General features: G+C 46.6%; 1 protein-coding gene across 2 annotated transcripts in view; it reads right to left on the reverse strand.

Moving 5' to 3' along the window:
* Positions 1-24,002, reverse strand: part of RFWD3 (ring finger and WD repeat domain 3) — a 580,144-nt gene that overhangs the window by 426,183 nt on the left and 129,959 nt on the right. For both annotated transcript variants that reach the window (XM_069604073.1, XM_069604082.1), the window contains 2 exons: positions 20,350-20,447; positions 19,137-19,337 (listed from right to left, as the gene is read on the reverse strand). In XM_069604073.1, coding sequence (XP_069460174.1) covers positions 19,137-19,337; positions 20,350-20,447 — 299 coding nt within the window. The remainder of the gene's footprint in view (positions 1-19,136; positions 19,338-20,349; positions 20,448-24,002) is intronic.

Raw genomic sequence — 24,002 nt, forward strand, 5'->3', positions numbered from 1 at the left:
ATCAGACAGGAGATCAGCAGGTAAGAGGAAGAGAGAATGCAGAAGCAAAGAGGAAAGTCTTGAGCTGCTTCCAGAACCAGAGATGGTTGTGCTCAAGTTTCAGAGAGGCAGGGATGCTGTTCCAGAGGGAGGCCCCAGCCGAAGAGAGAACTGCCCCCAGCTCGTTGCTTGAAAAATGCTTCCAACACAGGGATAGGTGCAGTTTTGAGTCAACTGTATGAGAAAGGTAGGGAACACCCTATCTGCTTCATCAGTAGAAAATTGAAGGACAGACAAGGTGGGCAACTATTGAACGTGAGTGTTTAGCCATTGTGTGGTCTCTGAAGAAGTTTCGGCCTTACTTGTATGGTTCTACTTTTGTGATTCAGACAGACCACCAACCCTTGAGATGGTTAATGCAGATGAAGGGGAAAAATCTGAAATTGTTAATGTGGTCAATTAGCCTCCAAGGGTTTATTTCACCATAGAACACAGGTCAAGGTGTAATCAACAAAAAGCTGATATGGTCTCCAGAAAGGATGACCGACTGGATTAGGAGATTCATCCAAGAGTGGATTCAATCCTCCTGTCACTTAATCTAATCTAGAGGGTGGGGGCGCGTGTTAGGGGGAATTCTCATTTCTGTGCAAATTCCCTTCAACCTTAGACCCCCAGCTCTTTTGCTGGACTTTAGGACTTTCAAAAATGTTAACCCTGGAGTGAGCCTTTTTTTTTGTTTCTCGCGCCCTCATATCTTTTGATCCGATTTGTATTTTATGTTTCCTGTTTTTGGAGTCCGACAAACTTCATAGGCATCCACTTTTTGTATGGTGACACACAGCACCCGCAGTGCAGTGTCACAGAGAAATTCTTTAGATTTCGCATAATGTTTAAATACCTTCTTGTGAGAACTACTGTTCCCAAGAATATTACAGTCAAATTGACTTGATTTACCTTTTCTCTCTGTAGGTCCAGCACACCCCATCTTATTTGGACTGCTAGGGGGTTACTTAGTAGCCCCTTTTCCTACTTACCCATGTAACATTTTTTATGTTACCTCACTACTTTAAATGGCTTGAGGCAGTGGCTTAATTCTCCTACCATTGTGCTTTTCTACCACAGGCTGGATATTCAGCTGGAGTATAACACCTGTGGGTGACCATTGTGTCAAAATGGCCCTGGTCTTCTTTTTTTCGCCATGTTCTGTTTGTGCAGTCTTTCTTGGGTTTTACTCTGCGCACCAAACCAGGTTTGACCCCTTTGTTCATTTTGCCTTTGGCGGGCTTCCGTACTGAAACCCGCCTCTGGCTTCAGTGTGTCTGCAAGGGCAGGAAGTGAGGGAGGTGCACGAGACTCCTGTTCTTTGTCTCCAGGGAAACCTAAATGCACCCAGTCCCGATTGGCTGACTGGCTGTCTGTCCTTGTAGGACAGCCACCCTGCTGTGTGAGCGACAGCTAGGCTGTCCATGAATGGGAGAAACCCGCTTAAAAAGGCTAGGGTTTTGGGACTTAAGACAGTCAACCAGTGGGAAACATTCCAACGAAGGAACCCTGAACGAAGCTTGCTGCATCCTCCTGGACCTTTGAACTGTCCGATGAAGCCCTGCTGCTGTGCTGAAACCGACAAGAGAAGCTCCAGAAGGGACAACTTCTTCCTTTGGGTTAGTGGGAGCAACTAACCCAGAGACAAACTTTGCTGGAAGACCTTCCCTAACTGGCTGTACTTCTTTGCTGCTGCAGGTACCGAGTGCCAGGGGTCGAGAAATCCGCAGTCAAGTGCAACGTCTGTAAGCCGGCCAAAAGCTCCACGAGTCTCCCCAGGACCCTTCAGAAGCAGGATGACCCAAGCTCGAGTCACCTCACCACGTGCAGGACTCAAGGAGTGAAGGAAGCCCAACCGGTGTACGAGATCTGCAGTGGTGCTGTTTACAGAGCACTAAAACCTTAAAGTGCTGCTGAGCCGAAAAGAGCCTGAAGCTGCCGCTGATGTTTGAATTGCTGCCAGAGGTGTCCCCAGACATCCTCCCTCCTGTCCCCAGGACTAAGGCCCAGGAACACAGGATCTGCACCGTTGCCACCAGACAGAAGCCAGCTGGACCCTCTTCTAACCAAAGGTACTGTTCGGACTTGGGGTACTTACCTCCGTGTCTGTAGCTTGCTCTTCTCAGTAGCTGTGTGTTCTAGAGTTGATCTCAGCTCTAACTTTCACAAGTCTAACAGCTTGTGACCTTGCAGTGATTTTTCTTTAACAAACTCTCTAACTTTGTGCAAGGCTTTCACTATCTAAGAAGTGCCTCAGCTACATAGACTTTACTCCAATTGACTTTGGCTGTCCTGGCTCCCTGCACACTCTTCAATTCCATTTGACTGATTTGTACTGTCCCTCATCTAGAATTCATTGGAAGATTTAAAGTGCTCACATGCTTTGAGAACCAGTTTAACCTTTTTCCTTCCTTTAAACTTTCCTTTCTACCAACCTCAGCATTTACAAAGTGCACAAGTGATTATATAAATGCCATTACTGTCCTAGTTAGTGAAGTCACCTCAGGGTGTAGGAAGTGTGTATGAAGCATCTCTAAAGAGTATCTAATTGCTTTGTGTTTATTCTGAGAAAATATTTTGAAGTGTATTTGATTGCTACATATGTTGCCCTTTTTTAAAGAATGGTTATTTAAAAACGACTGTTAAATAATGATTTTAACTAAAAACCTTGAGTGCAAGCCTTATTTGGATACTTGTATTGGTGGATTTTGCTCACATTTACCCCTCTTGAGATAAGCCTGGCTGATCAGTCAGACTACCAACTTGTGTAGTACAGGTCTATACCAATAGGTGGGTTACCTAATACCAAGAGGGCAAGGGTTGTGTAGTCTCCCACAAGGTTACTACATCAAATCTTGCCTAACAGAAGGCAATACCCATAATAACATATGGTGCAGAAGGGTTACCAAAACTGTCATGGGTGATTTCGAACTTATTGGAGGGTATTTTCTGGCGACAAGTTTTGAATCCTTGGGGGCGTGGCTACGAGAGCCATGTAGGAGGACGCGTTCCAGCGGAGCTCCCGAGATCCTGAACAGATCCGGGCAAATTAGTGCGGTATGACTGCTTATTGAATACCGACGATACGCATGCCAGCGTGTGAAAGTGCTACCTATGCACTGTGAACTTTTGGAGGACATAGCAGCTACGGCGGCGAAGATTGGAGAAGAAAAGTCGAGACGTTGAGGACAAAGGGCGACTCAAAATGGCCGACATAGGCCCGAGACGGAATAGAAAAGAGTAGCGGGAAGACCTAACCAGGCCAGCGTGCAGTGCGCCCACTTATCATTCGGAAGACCTGCACATCCCCAGAACCATGTCAAGTAAGGCAGTGCGACCCAAGGCGAAACAGCCCACGCTGGACGACTTCACCAAGACGTCCCCGGGCCCGGACGCCACCAAGAATAAAGATGCATCGGCCGTGGGTGGCGCGACGCCTTCGAGCTCTAATCAAGAAATCCTGGCGGCGATTGCGGACCTGAGAGCAGCCTGGGAGTCGAAATTAGAACTGGCTGTCTCTGAATTAAAAACGGCATTGGACCTCAAAGTTGGGGAGGTCCAGGAGGACGTCAATCTGCTGAGACAGGACGTTAGGGTTCTGGCAGAGCGCACAGAGCCCTGGAAAAAGAAGTTGGCCCGAATACGGCGGACTGCGCCACCCACAAGGCAAAATTGCACGCCCTAATGCAAAGGGTGGGCAACTTGGAAAGTAGAGCGGAGGAGGCGGAAGGACGAGCCCGTCACAACAATATCCGCATTGTGGGCCTACCGGAGGGGACGGAGGGCCGTGACCCTACTGACTTTGTTGAGACCATGTTACTGCAGGAGATACCCGGAGGGGCCTTATCCCAAGGCTTCGCAGTGGAAAGAGCGCATAGAGCCTTAACTAGGAGGCCGCCTCCCGGAAACCCGCCTAGACCCATCATTGCCAAAATTCTTAACTACCGCGATCGGGAAAGAATATTGGAACATTTTCGAAAAGGAGGCACGATCAAGAGAGGAGCAGCAAACATCACGGCGTATCCGGATTACACTCTAGCTGTGCAGCGGAGCCGCATGAATTTTGGGAAGGTGAAACGGAGGCCGAGGGAGGCAGGTTATAAATATATGTTGCTTTACCCTGCAAAACTGAAGGTTATACAGGCGCATAAAACTTTATTTTTCGAGACCCCAGAGGACGCCATGGAGTGGCTCGACACACAGGGGTGCCCCCAGGAATCGGCGGACCGGCCTCAGAAGGACTCGGAGGAGCTGCGGAAGGCGTAAAATGGCGTCGCAAGATGGCGCGACTCATGGACTTTGAGACTTGATTATAGTCGGTTCGGAACCTTCGGTATGGAAGGTCAGTTGGTTGTACTGTTTGTCGCAAACACTGGGATTATTATCGAACGGGAGCCCCATGGAGCGATACTCTTTCCCCACAATAGCTTAGGTTAGGTGGCCATTAGGGCGACCTCACCCTACTGGGCTCCGTGCACTGATCGGTGATTGCGGAACTAGATGTCGGGGTGCCTGAGCTCGGTTGTTGAAGCTGGGCAACAGTTGGGGTGTGTGGTGTTGGGGGGAGGGCGGGTGAGGGAGGGGAAAGGAAGTTGGGGTTTGGTTGTGTGTGTAGTTAGCTGGGGAATGAGCTTATTCGCGGAGTGGCTGCAGTGGGACGCCTTCTGTGTCATGCGAACTGCTGGAGGTTCCTGCAAATGGGGTGGGAAGACACATAATTGCCATGGGTGACCTTAAGATTGCCACCTGGAACGTCCGCAGACTCAATAATTACCTGAAAAGAAATAAAGTCATGTTGTATCTTAAACGACAGAAGATCGACATTGCCCTGCTACAAGAAACGCACCTGACCCAACATAAACTAGACCTTGTAAAGAAAAAATGGGGTGGCACGGTGGTGGGCTCCCCGTACTCGGCCTATGCCAGGGGTGTGCTGATCTGGGTGGCCCCGCATGTCCCACTCAGAATTGTACGAGAGGAGGTAGACATGGAGGGTAGGCTGGCAATACTGAGGGCACTGATTGAGAACAGAGGACTGAGTATTATTAATACATATGCCCCCAACCAGAATACTGCTATATACTTCAGGACTTTATGTACACGCCTGGGCCCGTGCGCAGAGGAACCGATTATCTGGGGGGGGGGGGGACTTCAACTGTGTTCTTGACCCCAAGATAGATAGGTCCGACAGTAAAGTGGACAGGCCCACCCCGGCGGCTAGGGCTTTACGGGTACTGTTAGACGATTTTGTACTAGAAGATGTCTGGAGATTGAAACACCCCACTGCCTTGCAGTACTCTCATTATTCGGCCCCTCAACAGTTGCATACGAGACTAGACTATTTCTTTGCCACGCCAGAAGTGGCGATAGCAACTACTCAGATTGAATACAGAGCGAAGGTCCTGTCGGACCATTCGCCCTTGGTGATGGCCTGGCAATATGGCCGCCCCAGAGGGCGGATACCAACATGGCGCCTTCGGGCGGAGGCGCTCAGAGACCCGGTCTTCAGAGAGGATATTAGAGAGGCGATTATAAGGTACTTTGAGGAGAACACGGGCAGTGTAGATTCGGCTAGTACACTTTGGGAGGCCTTCAAGGTGGTATTGAGGGGCGATGCTATTTCCAAATCAAAGGGCCTTCAGGGGGGGGGGTTCTAGCTGAGCTAGAGAAAGTGGAGAAAGAATTGGAGCGTGAATGTACCAGAGCGGGGGGGGGGACACGGACCTAGTACTCGAATTACAGCAACGATGCTCGGAGCTTTGTGACCTCAACTACAGGAAATACGTGGAGAGGCAGCATGCAGGCGGTGACAAAACTGGTCGCCTACTGGCATGGCTTTATAAGAGGGAAACCCCTAGGACCCCGATCATGATGATAGAAAGGGAAAATGGGGAGGAGGCTCACACTCAGGAAGAGGTTAACGCTGCTTTCTTAGATTATTATAAAGCGCTGTATGAGGACAAAGGGGAAGACAATCTGGATAAAATCAGGGACACACTGGGAGATATGGAATTGCCTAGAATTAGTGCAGAGGAAAGGGAGGAGTTAGATGGTCCCATTACGCTAGATGAACTGGAAGAGGTGGTAAAACGGCTGCCTACTTGCAAGACCCCGGGCACTGATGGACTCCCGAGTGAGTTCTACAAAACATATAGCGCAGAGATACTCCCCCCTATGCTGGAGATGTATAATGAATCATTTGAGGGAGGCCGATTGCCGGACACGCTCAGAGAGGCGCTGATCGTGCCGCTACCCAAGCCTAACAAGCCGAGACAACACTGTGGGTCGTACAGACCGCTGTCGATGTTGAACCAAGACAGTAAGATCCTGACAGCGGTCCTGGCGGACAGGCTACGCAAGGTCATCGGCAGACTGATACACTCGGATCAGACAGGTTATGTCCCTGGCAGGAATATAACCCATAATCATAGGCGGCTCCACCCGGTGATCGAAGAAGGGAACAGAAGAGATGAGGAAATGGCAGTGATCTCCTTAGACGCAGTCAAGGCATTTGATTCGGTGAGGTGGCCGTGGCTGTTCGCGGTCCTGGGGGAATACGGGTTCGGGCCAGGCTATATCAGATGGGCGAGGCTGCTATATAGCCAGCCAACGGCTAGGGTGCGCACGGGATCGGTGATTTCCGATAAGTGGCGCCTAGGTAGGGGTACTAGGCAGGGATGTCCTTGGTCCCCGATGTTATACATATTGGCCCTGGAACCCTTAGCGGTATATCTTAGACAGCAATATGACCTGGTGGGCATCGAGGTGGGAGGAGAGAGCCACTTGATATCCCTATATGCCGATGACTTGCTGCTGTACCTAAAATATCCGGAGGAGAACCTCCAGTATGTTTTGGAGGTCATGCAGAAGTATGCCGAATTGTCCGGCATAGCGGTTAATCCCGGCAAGTCGAGCATGTTCCCCCTAGGGTATTATTCGAGGGTCCCCACGGAACGCTTACCGGTATTACCCGTGCCTTGGGCAACCGAGTCCTTCCGATACCTCGGAATAGACATATATCATACTGTGGTAAACGAACATCTGCACAATACTGCAGTTGCTGTGGATAAAATCCGTGCGTCCATGCGATTTTGGGAGAAGCTGCTGCTGGCGATGAAAGGGCGGGGGGCGTTGCTTAAAATGGTTGTCCTGCCTAGACTGTTGCATTTCTTCAACAACATACCATACTTAATACCTAGGAAGTTCTTTACCAAACTCGACAGTATGTGCAGGGACTTCCTATGGCACGGCACTCGCAACCGAGTGGCACTGTGGAAGCTGCAAAACTTTTACGATAAAGGAGGGAACAAATTACCACATTTTGAGGCCTATTATGTAGCGACCAATTGCAATATGTTACACAGTGGCTCTCTGATGAGGAATCTCACGAGTCTAGGTCGGTTGGGACAGATTGCACCCCGTTTTATTTGAAGGAGATCATCTGGGTCCCTAGACAGGACTTAAATCTTCGCCCTGGCATGCTGTTACTTGGGTGGAGAATGTGGCGTAGAGCATGTCGGCTACTGGAAAGCCCGGACCCGTGTTCGCCGCAAGTGCCACTGGTCGCCTTGACTGCGGGGGATAGCCAACTTAGGAAAATTATCAGAATATACTGGGAATCGGTTGGGTTGGCCACGTTAGGAGATATATGGCAGGATGGGGCCATCAAGGATTTTGCAGACCTAGAAGAGGAGACTGGGTTACATGGGGGCCAATACGTTACATACCTCAGGTTGGTACGGATTATCCGAAAATCTTGGCCTGAGACGGTGTTAGCGGAGGATCCGGACGCCCTGATTGACACGATATATGATATATCAGAGGGCGGACACAAGATTTCCAGATTGTATGAGGTGGTGATGTCCCGGGTGGGAAAGGACCTGATGGATTTGAGACTAGAATGGGAAACGGAGGTGGGGACTCAGATGACTGATGGGATGTGGGAACGGGCTATGGGATATCATAAAAAAGTGTCCAGAAATGCTAGATTACAGCAAATCCAACTATATATCACGCACAGAGCGTACATGACCCCCAAAAGGATAGCTAAGTTTGCGAACACAGGCAGACAAGCATGTCCGAAATGTAACGAGGAGGACGCGGACATGACGCATATGTTCTGGTCCTGCCCAGTAATCGAAGTCTTCTGGGGAGAAGTGTCACAGAAGTTAGCAGACAAAGGGGTCCCGATAAGCATTGACACGGCCTGGGCTTGCCTCCTAGGGGGGTTCCCCAGACCGAAGAACACCAGACATCTGGGGAAGCTGAGAGACCTAGCGTATATACTCGCTAAGAAGAGGATAGCCATGAACTGGAAGCAACGCTACAAACCCAGGATAGAGATGTGGTGGAGGGATCTGCAAAAATGGGCGGAAGCTGAAACCATGGTCTGGCAAGAGGCATGCAGTAAATGCGGGGAGGAGGATATGGGCAACCTAGTAGCCTGGAGGTTGTTAGTTACTGGTCTGTTTGGGGTGCAGGGCCACTCCAGATCGATACAGAACTACCCTGTCGATAAGCTCTTGGGGGGGAGGGGGGGAGTGCAGTGTTGTGTTTTCTTAAGAGTCAATTGTCCTATTGTACATAATGCCACAAGATTGTTTTGTACTGTTTTCATTTAAAATAAAATAAAAATATATTTAAAAAAAAAAAAAGTTTTGAATCCTTTGAAAGCCTTCCCTATAGTGCCAATAAGATACAAACTGGAGCTTCAATCACTACAGTCAGTGGTTTTATGGAAGTGTTTAAGCCTCTACAGAAAATGTATACTGGATAAAGTAGGGCTACCTTTTGAGATCCTAAAAAGAGAGAAGACTGATTCCTGGGTGAATGGAACGAAAGGGGTTTATGGTGGATGAAGGAGCTGGAAATACCTACTGAGCCGTTAAAATACAACCCGGAGTGGGCGTAAAAAAAGGAAATTACGCCTACAAGACTGGATTGACACATAGGAAAAAAGAGCAAGATATGAAATGGCTCTTGATCTTACCCATGAAAGTAGAACGATTAATCAACTACCACTATAGTGGAGGAAATTCCCATGTTCGAAAGTGAGAGCTATTCAGGAGATCAAGACAAAATACTTTACCAACAAGAGAAATTATGGTCCTAAGGAAACAATTGATCTAAAAGGAGGTACATTGCAGATTCTATGGAACGGAGAAACAAGTGGAGTCAATTAAACACTTGATGATGGAATGCCCGGAAGTGGAACATACACAATCTAAATACATGAAGAGAGAAGGACAAAAAAGGAGTGGTGGAATATATATCTCATAGTAATTATAATTGGTTATTTATAATGCGCTTAATACCCAGAGGTTTCGAAGTGCGGACCCGGGGATCGAACCTGTGTTGCACCGCATTGTCTTGCTACGAAGGCGAGCGCGTTGCCCCAGAGCTATCCTCCCAAGACATTGGAGAGAAAAACTCACTAATATTAGCAGTTATGAAATATGTTAAAGATTTTAGAGAGAAGGGAGGGTACAATGCGATAGTCATGTGATAGAAGATGGTGAGACATGAATGTTAAAGGATATTTGTACCACACACTATCACCACCGGAGTGGTCCCCTGGCGCCTCTGAAAAAGGGAGGGGGGGGGTGAGTTAGTGGGAATGAGCTGGAAAAGTGCAAGATAGCAGTGATGTGCTGTTGGCAGCCTCAGCCCGGTGGGTCCGTTGGCTGGGCTTGGGCTGTTTTTCAGTTGGTAGTCGTGTGCTGTTGTGCAAGTCTATGTGTGGTTTGTTTTGTTGTTGCAGTGTAGTGAAGTTTGTGCGGTTTCTGCATTTAAGGCTTGTGGTTGTGTTTGGTTTGAGAGGTGTATGCAGAGGAGTGAAATTGTTAGTGGGTTGGTTATTGATTCATGATTGCACGCTTGGTCTAGGTTTGGCAGGAGAGTCGTATATCATTGAATAACATCTCTAGATGCGACCGAGGCTACGTTGAAGATTCCAACTAAGTGCGGCATTTGCTGACATTTACAATTCTATCTAGAGTTGGCGTATGCTAACGATCATTACTCCTGTCAAAGGTGACATAGGCTGATCTTGACCGTTCTCTATAGGTTAGTAAACATTGGCACTAGTTAACGTTGGCTGTGCAGACCTATCTATGATATACAAAGCGCTATACAAATGTCAAGCATCATAACATAACACTATGTTAGTGCATAGTGTAGTTCAATATTTTTGATAGTCAACGTTATGGAGGGGTAGGTAGAGTGGCGAGGGCTTTCTGGAGTAGAGCGATTGCTCTTACCCCCACCCATGCCATACTTACAGTTTCTGTTAGTGTCTGTTAGCTGCTGGCTTTCTTTGCTTCCCCTGCAGACACCGGCAGACATCTTGGAATCGCCAGTGCGGGAGCCGCCCTTTGCCTTAGGACACTTAGCCGCAGGGCTGCCAGGCAGAGGGCTGCCTTGGTTGGGTCAATTAAGACCAGACAATCAGTCAATCGCAGGGGAGGGAGAGGAAGGGGAAGCCACAGGGAACAGGATCGGAGCAGGTCGAGGGCGGGGGGGGGGGGGGTCTGAGGCTGCATGGTGCAGGGAATGGGGTAGTGGGTCCCTGCAGCTCACCTGGGCTCGCCATGCTGGTAATGGCGTTCTCCCAGGTGAAGCTGCAGGCCCAGGCACACAGCATGGCCCGAATGGCCAATCACAGGGGAGGGAGGTCTGGGAGGTGGGCGAAGAGAAGGGAAGCCACGGGGAACGGAGCAGGTCGAAGGGGTCGGGAGCGGTCCGAGGCCGCATGGTGCAGGGAATGGGGTAGTGGGTCCCTGCAGCTCACCTGGGGTCATCGTGCTGGTAATGGCGTTTTCCCAGGTGAAGCTGCAGGCCTAGGCACACAGCATGGCCCGAATGGCCAATCACAGGGGAGGGGGGTCTGGGAGGTGGGCGAAGGGAAAGGAAGCCATGGGGAACGGAGCAGGTCGAGGGGGTGGGGCTGGGGGGGGGGGGGGTGTCCCAGACTGCATGGTACAGGAAATGGGGTAGTGGGTCCCTGCAGCTCACCTGAGGTCACTGTGCTGGTCTGGCTTTCACCATGCATTCTGGTAACCATAAAAATGGTAAACATTTTAAAAAAGCTTAACTGGGCAAAGTAAGAAAACTCAGCAAACTTCCTATGTCCAATTCAATAGCGCCCTCGCTCGAGATCTTTTGCACAAAGATGGTCGGCGGCACAGTTCCCATGCTTTTGCCCCATTTTAGAACCTTCCGAGTGAAACCATCGGGAAGGGATTTTCCTCCTCAGGCGACGCCACTGGGGCAGATTTACTTTTGACGTTGCCCCTGTAAAAGTGGCCAGACTATCACACCGGATGGAAAAGCCGCACTAACCCCTATTGAGGCTAGGCCAAAAGCCTGGAAAGATTGACGAAGTAGAGGATGCCGGTCTGGGGAGCGTCCTTTGGGGTAAAAATTCTTCATCTGAAGATCATAAGATCTTGCTTGTCACCTCAGGGATTGATTTTATGTGAAAGTTTGCACAACCTTCTACCTCTTCTTTTTGCTTTTTAATATTTTAATATGAGGATTAATTGGAGTAATTCCGAGGTGTTATGAAAAAGAAAAGAACATTTGAGATTTGTTGCTTATGAAAGGTTTATTATAAACAAGATCATAATATAAAAATAAATATATCTTTACCTGTTTTTGTTGCTACGTAAAAGAGGTTCCCCGTTTTTTTTTTTGTGGGTAGCTTGTTGCAACAATCCATAAAGGATTCAATGTTCCCCCAGGAGATCTGAGAGTCTATCAGCAAACCATAGAGTTCCTTGTGGATGTCCTGTGTATCTAGTTCATCCTCTGATTCTGCAAGTCCTGTGGCACCCTTCCTATGCATGGCAGAAGATAAAGTACAGTTCCCTTCTACAGATGTGTGTGTTTTTTTACTTAGTGTCTGTGTTGTATGTTTTTTGTGTTTTCCTTGACTGAACAACTTTCGGAGTCCATTTTTTTATGCCAGACTTCCATATTTCGACTTCTATTGTTTTCTGTCTGGGTTTCGATGAAACCATCGACATCTCTGACCCTTTATGTTTTGGTGTGTCCGGTCGACAGCCTTGTTTTAGGCGTCGCTCAAGTTTCTGCCATCTTTGTTTCTGATGTAGCAGTGGAGACATTAGACGAATGAGTGTCTGTGTCCGTCCGGTCTTTTGGGTTTGGTATATTGTGGTAATATAGGTGTAGAGGAGCACTCCTGTTTCAATCTGGTTTGCGTTGAATGCTCAAGAAAGTTATACTGTTTCTGAATACAAACTCATGTGCTAACAGACTGATTCAGGGCTACAGAATCAAATCTAAACAGACAAAATAAACAGGGTCGCTCCACACCGGAGTGACCTATTCTCCGTGCACACTCTTATGCATATAACTATGCAAATTAAATCTTACTTTTCAATTATGATGTACTCGTCAATGGTTAGGAATTTAAATTTTTAATATTTCAAAATAAAGTGAATTCCCAAAACGGAATTTATATCTTTATCGCAATTAATTTAGCATTGCAGGTTATTGTGTACATAACTTCATTGCTTACATAAACAAACAATTCTTTCAAGTGACTAAATTGACCGGACAAGTGTGGAAGGTGTTTGGAAGAACACTGGATTTTTTGTATCAGTGAAACTGAAGGTCAGAGGTATTTTCAATTAACATTTTTGAGAAGCACGTAATAAGTATTCTGAAACACTGAGTGAACAATGACACCGACTAGAATTTTTCTCTACTTAAATTACAGAAATTGATTTATTGGAACTTGTGAATATCGCACCTGATGAAGGGCTAGAATAGCCCGAAACGCGTTGTGCATTAAAAATCAACACAAAGGCAATCAAATTGAAAGAAAGGAAGCCACATATTTGGACTACCCCCATCTGTAAAAGACAGGGAATAGGAAATTGTGGACTAATTATGTAAATTTGAGTGGCTAATTCTATCATCACATTTGGTATGCATGTGTAAAGAATCACACTGGGAAATTTGACAAAGGATCGAAAGGACCTCCTGCTTTGAAGGGTAGTGAGAGATCTAGCTGTGCCCGAGTCAGCCTTCATGGCTTTAAGGGCTTCATCTATTTTATCGCCAAATAGATTCTCCCCTTTACACGGCAGATTGATGACATTGTGTTGCACTTCCTGTCAAAAGTCTGTAACTTAGCCATGCCTGGTGCCTAAGGACCACCAAGTTGCCGACCTGGTAAAACCCAGTTTCAGCAAGGTCTGCAGCGATGTTGATGCTGTGATTGGATGCTTCTTCTCCTTCGCGCACCAGCATCATAGCCTCCCTTCTCTGCTGTTCTGACAAGTGTTCCAATAAAAGGTGCCAGATGGTGCCACATTTCTCGATCATATCGAGCAACTACTGACAGGGCATTGGCTGTTTTAACAGTGTTCGCCCCAATGGTGAGAACCTGCTTTCCAAAAGGCAACCATCTTGCAATTTGAGTTGTCCGGCGGAGTGGCACACTTATGCTGTCTTAGAGCCTTGAGGCTTGCTGCCGCTGAGACCACTGACTCGGCAGCAGGTTGCGAAGTGAGGCATTTCGGAGTAGTATCTGGAGCCTTAAACTTCTTCTCCAATCTTCCTTTCACCGCAGGCTCCATAAAAGGATGTTTCATGGTACGGAGACCCTTCTGCCACACATGATCCAGAATGGGTATGGAAAAATGTGCCTTCCTCCGCTTACCCATATGGTCTAGAGGAAACAATCATCATGGAGTGAAAAGCTCTGATATCGTCCAGGGGTGAAGGCTGAGCCAGGCTACCAGGTGCATCTTGGTCTGGATCTGTGTCCCATGTGTCGGCTCTCCTTGGGAAGGAAGAGGCAGTGGAGGTTGTATCCTTTGGATCAGTGTCCTGGTCTTTGTCAACCAATTCACCTTCCTCTTGTTCCCCCCTTCGTGGACTGAATGTACGTAGAGGTCTAGGAGGGGTTTGCATCCTAGGGTTTGTGTCATGGTCTCAAGAGGGATCTGTTGCATCCCTTCATTGAGGGGATAGTGTGCCGATCTCCATATGAATGAACTGTTTGAGCTTGAGGAAGAGGAAGTCTGGCGTCAAGCTGACCTAAACGAGAGTGCAGTAAGGACTGGCATAGAAAGCATAAACTGAGGATTTATAAAGGGAGTATTGTGTAAGCATACCCCTATTCCTCCAAATGTTGATGGTATAGTAGGTGTCTGAGACCTTACAGGCGCGTCTACCACTCGAGATGGTCCCTGGATAGGAGGATCAGAAGTTTGTTCTTCAGGATACGAATCAAACACTGTGGCATTCATTTGGCAGAGGTTCAAAATCTGACGTAATCTCATGCTGCAGAATGTCTTCTGGCATGATAACTGGGTATTCAATTGGAGACATTCCAGGGTAGGCTGGTCACGCTGCATCGTGGTCCTAGATGGGGTTTTTAAAATACCCTTCGGGGACAATAAGTTGCCTTCTGTATGTAATTCTGAAACTTCTAACATGGTGGACGAAGGACGTGTCCGTTTTTCAGCAGGTGCTCGTCGTTTAAGTGGGCGTCCACTGGAGACGAGCCGTAGACCGCGACGAAGATGCCGTTTTGGTTGATGCCGTCGTTGATGGTGTTGACATCAGCTTCGACAACGATTTGGACGTTGACTGGTGTCTTGAGGATGACTTAAGGCCAGACGGGGTATCTCAGATTCCGACGAGTGGTGAATTGTTGATGCTAGTCGAGGTAGACTTTTTCAACAATGAGGTTAAAGAGGATGTCGTAGTCGGTTTGGTTTTATGTTTGTCCGTCAACAGATTTCCTGGATGGATCCGCAGATTTTGAGGATGGGCGCGAGCCCTTCTCTCTAAGTTTTTCCAACTGCGACCTCGACGATGTACCCTTGGAGGAGTGTTTGGATCCTGAATGGGACTTTTCACCACTGGACAGTGGTTTCTTTACAGGCAACGAGTGTTTGGCCTTATCGTGCTCCGAAGACTATTTTGCCTCACCTGGCTCCTCGGATCTGAACATCTGTCTTGACGCTGACCTCCTGTCAGAGGGAGTTGTTTGCTCTCCCACTCCGTGACGAGCCAACCAGAGATGTCGGATAGGGTACTTCATTGAGCCAGCAGATAAGGTGCCGGTTCCTGTCCTTCAGGGTCTTGTTAGAGAACCCTTGGCAGATGTCACATCCGTGTGCCTGTGCCCCTCGTCAACATTTTTTAGGCTGCAGGTCTTGCATGGCCTAAATAAAGCCTTTTTAGGTCCTGACGTTTCCATGTTGGAACTAGAAATCGATGTATTTCGACGTTGGTTGTTCCAAAAGGCGAAATTTGAAGAAAAAAGATGTTCGAAGAAATTTATTTTCTCTCAGGAGAGAAATGTGCGGAATCCCAACAGCTCGGAAGGCGGTTGAAATCTGAGGGGAAGCTGCTGGGGCAGAGTTATACACTCAACGTCCCAATGGTGGGTACTAATAACACTGACAATGTCGTCGATGGAACACTCAAGGTGTCAATTCTTTCCACAGGAATATGACTAAGTCAAAGTTACAGGGGTTTCTCAGTCTGACGACGGGGAATATTCACAGCATGTGAATCCATGAAAGATCCAATGCTGGAGAAATATGCAATACTCCACACCAACCATTAGATGCTAACCTATGCAAAGCATATGAATCTAGGCAGATTCACAATCTCCAGAAAAAATGATAAAGGCACAGCAACACTTTGCAAATTAAGCTTAAGGAGTCCAACCACAAGGTTGAGTTAAGTAACCAGGTTTGGCAACTTGTGGCAGGGGAAAGGGGTGATCAGAAATGTTACACAACTTTTCCCATAGGATTCAATGTGGCTACACTTGCAGGTTTCAAGTGACAGAAGAAGACCGCTACCAATCCCAAGTGTGTAGGGGACCCCAGACATGATTCCTGCGCCCAGATTCCTTGAAAAGTAAGGCAAAGGTAGCTTCATGGTAGGACGTTATGCACTATTGGATTGAATGGCATAGAAAAGTGGTGCAGCCCAGTTCCTCTAACTCTGACAAATAAGGCCAACACATTTGAAGTCATTGGGGAGGACTGTTCACTGTTATGAGACCTCAGGTCAAGGATACATAGGTGTCTTTGTATTGTCAGGTAGGTCTGGCAAATCTACAGTTCCAGTCGCTGTTTGTGACCTCACAGTTAGGAGTACCACCAGGACTTCAGGCTTACAATGATGAAGGAACTCTGCTTTGGTACCCACTATGATGAGAACTATTCAATGTAGCAGACATTGGAAGCTGTCTGTGTCACAGTAAGGGTCTAAGGATGAGCAAAGAATTGTAGATCCAGAATATCCACTCTTCGTGGTGGCGAGAGAGCAACAGAGCCCAAGAGTCAGTGTCACTCAAGTTCACGCAGCAAGTTGCACAACATTGGATTCTGCAGGAAAATCTATGACACAAGTCCCCACTCAGGCTGACATAAGGTCCACAGCTTTCAGGAGCTTGGAGAGGACGCCTAACAGCGTGCAGGACTGTGAGCAGCTTGTGCGCTCCAGTTGAGGGGATTGGGTCCCTTTGAGGACCGAGAGCAGGGGTGGTTTTGGGGGTGTGGGGGGGGCAGACTTGTTCCAGTAGCAGCTTCCTGGTTCTAGGTTCCAAGTACCATTGTTTTGACTTAAGAATGACTCCATATGCCCCCCGGTATATAGAAATCTGGGCTGAGGGTGACCCGAGCACACCCATCAGAGGACTTGCAACAGTCACACTATGAGGGGCCTATTGAAATCACAGATAGCCAGCTCAGCTACAGTAGGGACATTGCCCAGGTTTGGATGTGGATTACAGTGTCGAGGACTACCTGCCCAGTCCAAAAGCACACAAAGACCTCTTCCCAGGCTCTGGCCAAAGCAAGCAAAGACTGGCCATATCCATTTCCTACCACTACCCAGGAGCAAAACAGCCAACAAAAGCAGGTAACAAAGTAGAGCTTAAACAACTACAGCCATTTAGCCAATAAACTGTTCAATGGCTACATTAAAGTAAAAAAGAATAAGAGGTTCACCGGAGTGCACCCAGAAAGTCAAAAGAAGTTACTACTGCCCCCAGGCAGTCAGGGCTGCACTGGTTATGGGAAAACTACCTTTAAAGTAAAAAGAAAGGGTGAACAAGGTTCCTCTGCACTACCATCCATAAGTGCACTAGTAGTGATTCACAATAGACATTAATGGCATTAAGGACTCACCAGTGCCCCCCAAAACAAAAGGAGTTCAGCTAGGGAGACATGTTGAAAAATAGCTCCTTCAACAAAAACAGGTCAGGATCACTAAAACAGCCAACAGATATATTGGGGGTCTCACTGAAAGCAGTGGGGAAGTTTAAAAAGGATAAATTCCTCCTAACTGCCTTTGGTTTGTCCCCCCGTTTACCCTACCATGCTCATCTTCAGAACTGGAGAAGATCTTTTAGCCCAGTCTGTTGCTAACCTCCTTGTTCCCAGCCTCAAGTTTACCCTCTCTTCATGCTCCCACACTACGGGCAAGCTTGCGTCTAAAAATTCACAATGATTCTTCGTTTCACCCCTTTCCTAAATCTCCGTAGCCTCTTATGATCCATTACTAATATCTCATTATGATGCAGGTCTATTTCTCACTCACTTTACTTAAATTGTACTATTTGGTAAAAAACTTTAAAGCACTTGGCAAAAGCACTCAAATGAAGTTAAATTAAATAAAAATTAAATGCAAGCTGAATTGGTGGCTGCAACAAACTGTGGAAGGTTTGTGTAGGTGGCCTCTTGGAATAACAATGGCGAGGGGCTATGATGGCAACTCAAAAATGATCTACGTGGACACCAAGAGGAAGAACAATACTGGCTGGGACTTTTGAGTGGCAGGATGTCCTTAAACCTATATGCAATGGTGACCATGAGACTTCGATGAATGGCTCATTCAGCAAAGGCAATTTCTACTCCTTAAGATGTGTGATGAGGCATTAGCCCCAAAGAAAATTCTCATCCACCAATCAAAGTGACGGGCAATAGGAGGATGAAGATTGCCTCAGTAATTACAGTTCAATGCTGAAGTCTTCCCTGCTATCAGATAAGGTTACAAAATTACGTGAAATAACTTACCAGTAGCCAGTGCTCCAGATAAGATTTTCAAGTCGGAGTATTTTACTCCCCATTTTTAATATGAGGGTCAATTTTATTGTGTGGGGAGTAAAAATGTAAGTCCATTTACTAATGGGAGTATTTTAGAAGCGATTAACTGGAAACTGGAAATGTTTTTGTAATAATTATTCCTTTTCACCTAGTTAATAATACACATTAAAAAAGAAACAGGTTTACTTGTTCCAATGAGGCAGTAATAGTAGTTTCTTCCTGTAGTACTATGAACTACTGGTTAAAACATATTTACAGAGCTTTGTGGGTGAAAGCAGGAGCACAAGGTCCTAGGTGTCAATTTCCTATTTTTTGTTGGGAGTATTTTTACTCCCATTTTTAGTTTTGGGGCGTATTTGCCTGTTTTTAGGGAGTAAAAGTGGTCGACACATCCATTATCTGTAGGGCTGCCAGTAACAAGACATTAAATGGCAGTATTGAACTGACAGTTGCATATGAATTCCCTGACCCACAGTGTTCATTCCACAACACTTGCATGCTCTAAAGACATTTCCCGTGCAGCACAGAGGACACAAAGAAAGAGGCCTTACTATTGTAGCTTGCAAATCAGAGCATACGGCATGATAAAAGGACAAACTATCAGAACAATGCGTTCTCCTACTATTAAAAATGAGGAACAGAGTAATCAAATGTTCTCTTAAACAGTCCCTTTACAGGGGGGCAGAAAAGGACTATGAAAGCAGCTCTTTGGGGTGTGTCTTAGCTGGCAAGCACGGACTGGGAGCAGTGCCTGGACTATACACCTATTTTCAGGCAAAAGGGGTTTTAAAATTCAATGTTGGTTTCACGTGTAAATATTTTGTTTTGGGGGTCCTCACCCGGAGATGGGACTCAAAAAATACCAACAATAGGGAGAACACATTCTAGCCTTGCTCTCCAGCTCAGAAAAGTATTAAACAACGGATGCAGAAAGCGGATGAATATAAACATAGGCAAAGTAGCGAAACAAAGCAACTGTTCTTTACAATGCAACATGTGCTTGCTTACCTGTGGACACTTTGCAGCTTGTCCTCGCAGCCATCTGTCAATACAAGTGAAACCAAAAAGGTGCCCACAGCGCAGGGCTGACAGGCGGTGCTCCCCAGCACTGGTCCAGGTCTCGAAGCAGATGGCACAGGTGTCCCCCTCATCCTCCTCTACGACAGGGGTGATAGTAGGGAGTAGGTCCACCCTCTTCAGTGGGGTCAGCTGAAAGATTTAGATAGTTTAGTTTGAAAATATGATGGAAAGTCACATCAATCGTAAAATTAGAAATATAAAGTAACATGTGATGTGAAAAGATGGCTCTAGAAGGCAGGCTCTAGCAGCATACCAGAACACCACTCCTTGCCTTGTAGAGAGAAACATGTGCCCAATGTGCACACACTAAGACATTACCTTCACAGTGCCATCTGCATTTTGTTCAAATGGAAGCCTAGCATGCTCCCGACGCGGGGTTCAGATAACCCAAATATTGCATCCTGCATGCTTCTTCTACAACATCCCGGTCACGATTAACGTTGACACGGAAACAAGAGTTGGATAGTTTATTTTTGGCAACAGCATTTTCCAGTTCCTGAAGTGGTGGTCTATCGGCCAAGGCTTCTCAACCCTTTCATAGGGACGACTCCATTTTTCTTTAGCAACCCAGGTTTGACAGAGCTGGGACCACTTCCACCTCCAGGCTTAAAGTTAGTTATTGGAGGTCAACCCATCAGGAGAGTTCACCATAGACACTTCCCTCACCCCCTAACTCCATAATCATCTACAGATGCCTTCAAACACTATGCAACAATGTATGTGAACTTCAGATACCCTCACACCTGCATTTAACATTTTTGGAGACTATAGGCAAAAGCAAATATACAAAAAACTAAACACCATGATGTACTTAAGGAAATAAAACCTATGCAAGGAAACCTCAGGCCTATTAGATGTACATGCCACGAAATTCCTCCAAAACAAAAGAATGTTCAGGTTTAATTACATAAGAACGACCAATATATGGATTAGTAATATTAGACAAAGAAATGACTGACCAAATGTATCAGTCATCGGTAACAATACCAGTTTCTATAGATCAGTGGCATTGCAAGAGATTACTTTCTCGTAAACCTCAAAGTAGAGTAACCCTGCAGAACCACCATGCAACCACCCTCCCCCCATAGATGTTCTTCTTAAAGCGGATCACAAACAATACATTCCAGGAAGTTTTGCTTACCTGTTTGGGCTGAACATCGGGTGGTGTAGCAATGCTTTCCGGCTGTGCAGAGGATGCAGTAAAGTCTCCTGCTGGATCAGTCCTCACCTCCACCAGAGCTGGCAAAAAACCATACAAAACTGGATTGAATACAGCAGTATTCATTAACTGACAGCTCCGGGATCTCTTCAAGCACGTGTAAGGCAGCTCCAGCTCCACTAACCAGACAATACTATACTGTACATTGGATGGCTGGCCTTTAATTAACAGCATATCGACAGCCTTCGATTTGCCTTTCAGAGCACATCTTTGTAGGCAAACAATATTCTAAAATGCCTGTAACCCCGTAGAAACAAAGTCCAACTTTCAACTGCATGTTTTTCATGGTTCAACAATTTCGGCCCTTCTGAGGGCGAATTCCTTTCACAGTGGGCCCGTAAGACTCCACACTGGAGGGAGGGGGAGAGGAATGAGAAAAGGGTTGGAGGGGGAAAGAAATTCTCTCACCATCCAGGTTCAGTCGCTCGAGGATAGTAAAAGACTGGTTAACTTTAATGAACAAGGGAAAACACTGCAGCAAACCAGACAATGGGTTATTGGTTTTCCCTGGCAGCTCTGCCAAGGAAAATCACTATGAAAGCCTGCACAGCCCAGGGGAATACATTTTATCAGTTTCTCCCTCGGCCAGGAGAAATAAAAACACAGGCAAGGTTAAAACGTATCAAGGGTTGCTCTCCTGCTCCGTTAACATTGCAGGAGGGAATTAACATACAGTGGGCGAAACTAAACAATCGCATAACCAAGCTTACCAGAAGATTTCTTTATAAGAATATGACATGCTGGCCACAGAGGTATACAAAGGAGCAAGCAGCCTCAGGCAATCATTGTCAAAGGAAAATTCCAACATGGTGGCCGACTCTTCTATAGATTTAGGCCAACCCACCAAAAAAACACCTTACCAGAAGTACAGAGCCAATGAAGTGACAGCACAACATCTCACACAGCTGCAGGTTATCACCCTAATGGGGAGGGGCAGCCACTCTTTAAAAATGAACCGACCCAGTTACATTCATCGCAGGGCACGCCCCCTTCTGGCCCACAGACTATTACATCAGTTCCTGGGCGAACGCCCAGGCAAAGTGCAGGCAGGTCTGGATGCAGCGGTCAGCTGATGGACGCAGTCTACGGTTTACTATATTTCTCGCTTACCTATTTTTTGTTCATGTCTTTTTAGTCCATGACGGCTGACTTTCTCGTTTGCAGCATGCCCATCTCGCACATTAGCTGGTGCTACCGTTGCACTCCAACTTAGTGCCGACAGCATCATTACTTCTTTGCTCAGATATTGGTTTTATTCAGACACCTGTTGCTATGCCTTGTCCTATTTCCATACACTGGACTTCTCAATAATTCTCCCCTTTAGCTTCCAGTAATTATGCTAATCTTATTTATCCGGTTTCTGTTCCCCATATTTCTTGCACTAATGTTGCTCTCCAGAAGGCTCGGTCTCTCATTGATTTAAAAAAAACAAAAAAAACACACAAACACAAATATCACATTCTACCCTTGACATGTTTCGGCGTTTTAATACACATTTCATGTGCATTACTGAGACTTGGCTCTCTTCTTTCAGCACTGAGATTCCTGCCTCTCTGTGTACATTAGATACAGGCTGAGGGTAGGTAATGAAGCCTTCATGGGAAAAGGCGTGGATTGATTCGACATCAATGACGTTGAAGGTTTTGGCAACAGTGGCGTCAATTGTTTCCACAATGATGGCGTTGATGGTTTTGATGCAAATGGCATCAATGTCCTTGACGACTTTGGCATCGGACCCCTTGAAGGGCTCAAACCGTGACTCGATAGAGTCTTCAACGACTTTCCGCCGAGACATCGATGATTCTCATGGAGTTTCTGGCTTGCGTCCCGGGCTCGAGGGATTTTGCCTTCGCCCTTTCCTTGCTGGCTTTAACAGGCGCGATAGGAGCATGGCTTTTAACCTTCTCTTTCAAGGGGGCCAGGGCCTCCTTCTTGAATATCTTTAACATTTCTTGTCTGAATGACTCCTACTCAGCAGGAGTGGATGATTTGGTTGGGCATGTAATACTTCTTTCAGTAGTTGAATCGGATGAGGACGTGTAAGGTGATCTATGTTGCCTTTCCTTCGTCCTCTTTAATGAAAATGAAGAGTGGTGGGATCAACTCCTGCATCGAAAGCGCTTTTTGGACTTCTTCCTTCGAGAAGAGTCGCCTCTCGCCACGTCTGATGAGGGCTTTTTCAATGGAATCAAAAGGGGATTTACTGGGGGGCCTACCCGCAGCCAATTTCCCCTTTTTTCTCTTTCAAAGCCTTACCTGTCAGACTGACAGGACCCACAGTCTGCCGCCTGATGCTGCACGCCCAGGCACCACAGACACACTTGATGAGGATCCGTGAGAGATATCTTAGAATCGCAATCGTGGCATTCTTCGAACCCGGTCTTCGGTGGTCGATGGTGTCAAAGACAAGGCCATAGTTATTTGAAAATATTGCAGTTTCACTAGAAACTAAGCGCACCGTAACTTCTTGAAGCGTGCTACATGTACCAGTGATGACATCGATCTCAAGACAGAGGCCCTCGAGGGACATTGAGTCGACCACATCGATGCAGAGCACTTTCTACTGGATAAAAACAATTCCAAAGCAGCTAAACTGGAGAGAATATCGATTTAAAGATGAGGAATAGGTGGGAGGACACAATCCATTTGAAAATCACAATCGACAGTTGACATGGTTGAGTTTTAATACACACTTCATATGTATTACTGAGAACTGGCTCTTTTATCACTGCGAATCCAGCCTCTGTGTAAATCCGACACTGCCTCCACACACACGCCTCATCTTTTGGGTCGTGGTGGAGGCATCGGTCCCGCTCCATTTTCCATTCATCTTCTCATTCCTTCCCTATTTTTACTTTTGAATATTCTCCTCCTACTTTCTCCAAGCCTTGTGCAGTGATCTTGCTTAATTTATCGTTGTCCCGGTCTTCTTACCACTTTGTGACGATATTGATGCACTACTCCGTGCTGTTTTACCTTGCTCTAATTCTTTCATTGCGATAGGCAATTTTAATCTTCATCTATCCTCTACTCATGCCTCTATTCCATTGTTAGCTATTCTTGATTCTGACCATCCCTCAGCTTTCTCCATTCCTCCATCTCATGTCTGTCTGTGGTGTGTTCATCCAGTTTATTCTTCAGACCATCATCTGCTTTTCTTTTCAATTTTCTTCCCCTATTCCAATTACCCACTCCTTTTCTTCTGCACCTACTTCTCTTTATTTTCATCACAATCTTCGTGTTTTTAATATTCCCCTTTTTCTATTTTCTTGCATTTCTAGTTTTCCATCCTATTCACCTTTTCTTGATCTTCCCATGGATGAGGGCGCTTCGGTGTTCTGCACTTCCCCTTCTTTGTCCCTTGATGCACTATACCCAGTTCCTTCATTTTCTCCCTCTCAAAAGCTCCCCCACCCAAGCCCTGGTTTACTCTCTAGCTTCCCTCTATGCGAAGTGCCCTTTGTTGCCCTTGAGAGGTGTTGGTATAAGTGCCGTTCTAATGCGTATCGCGCATTATTTTCCTCTTACCATACTCTCTGCGAGGAATTACTTTCTTCCAAGCGCAATTTTTCTGA

This window comes from Ambystoma mexicanum, chromosome 1p (genome assembly GCF_040938575.1).
Source record: "Ambystoma mexicanum isolate Mex_15411 chromosome 1p, UKY_AmexF1_1, whole genome shotgun sequence".
In the NCBI taxonomy this organism is placed as follows: Eukaryota; Metazoa; Chordata; class Amphibia; order Caudata; family Ambystomatidae; genus Ambystoma; species Ambystoma mexicanum.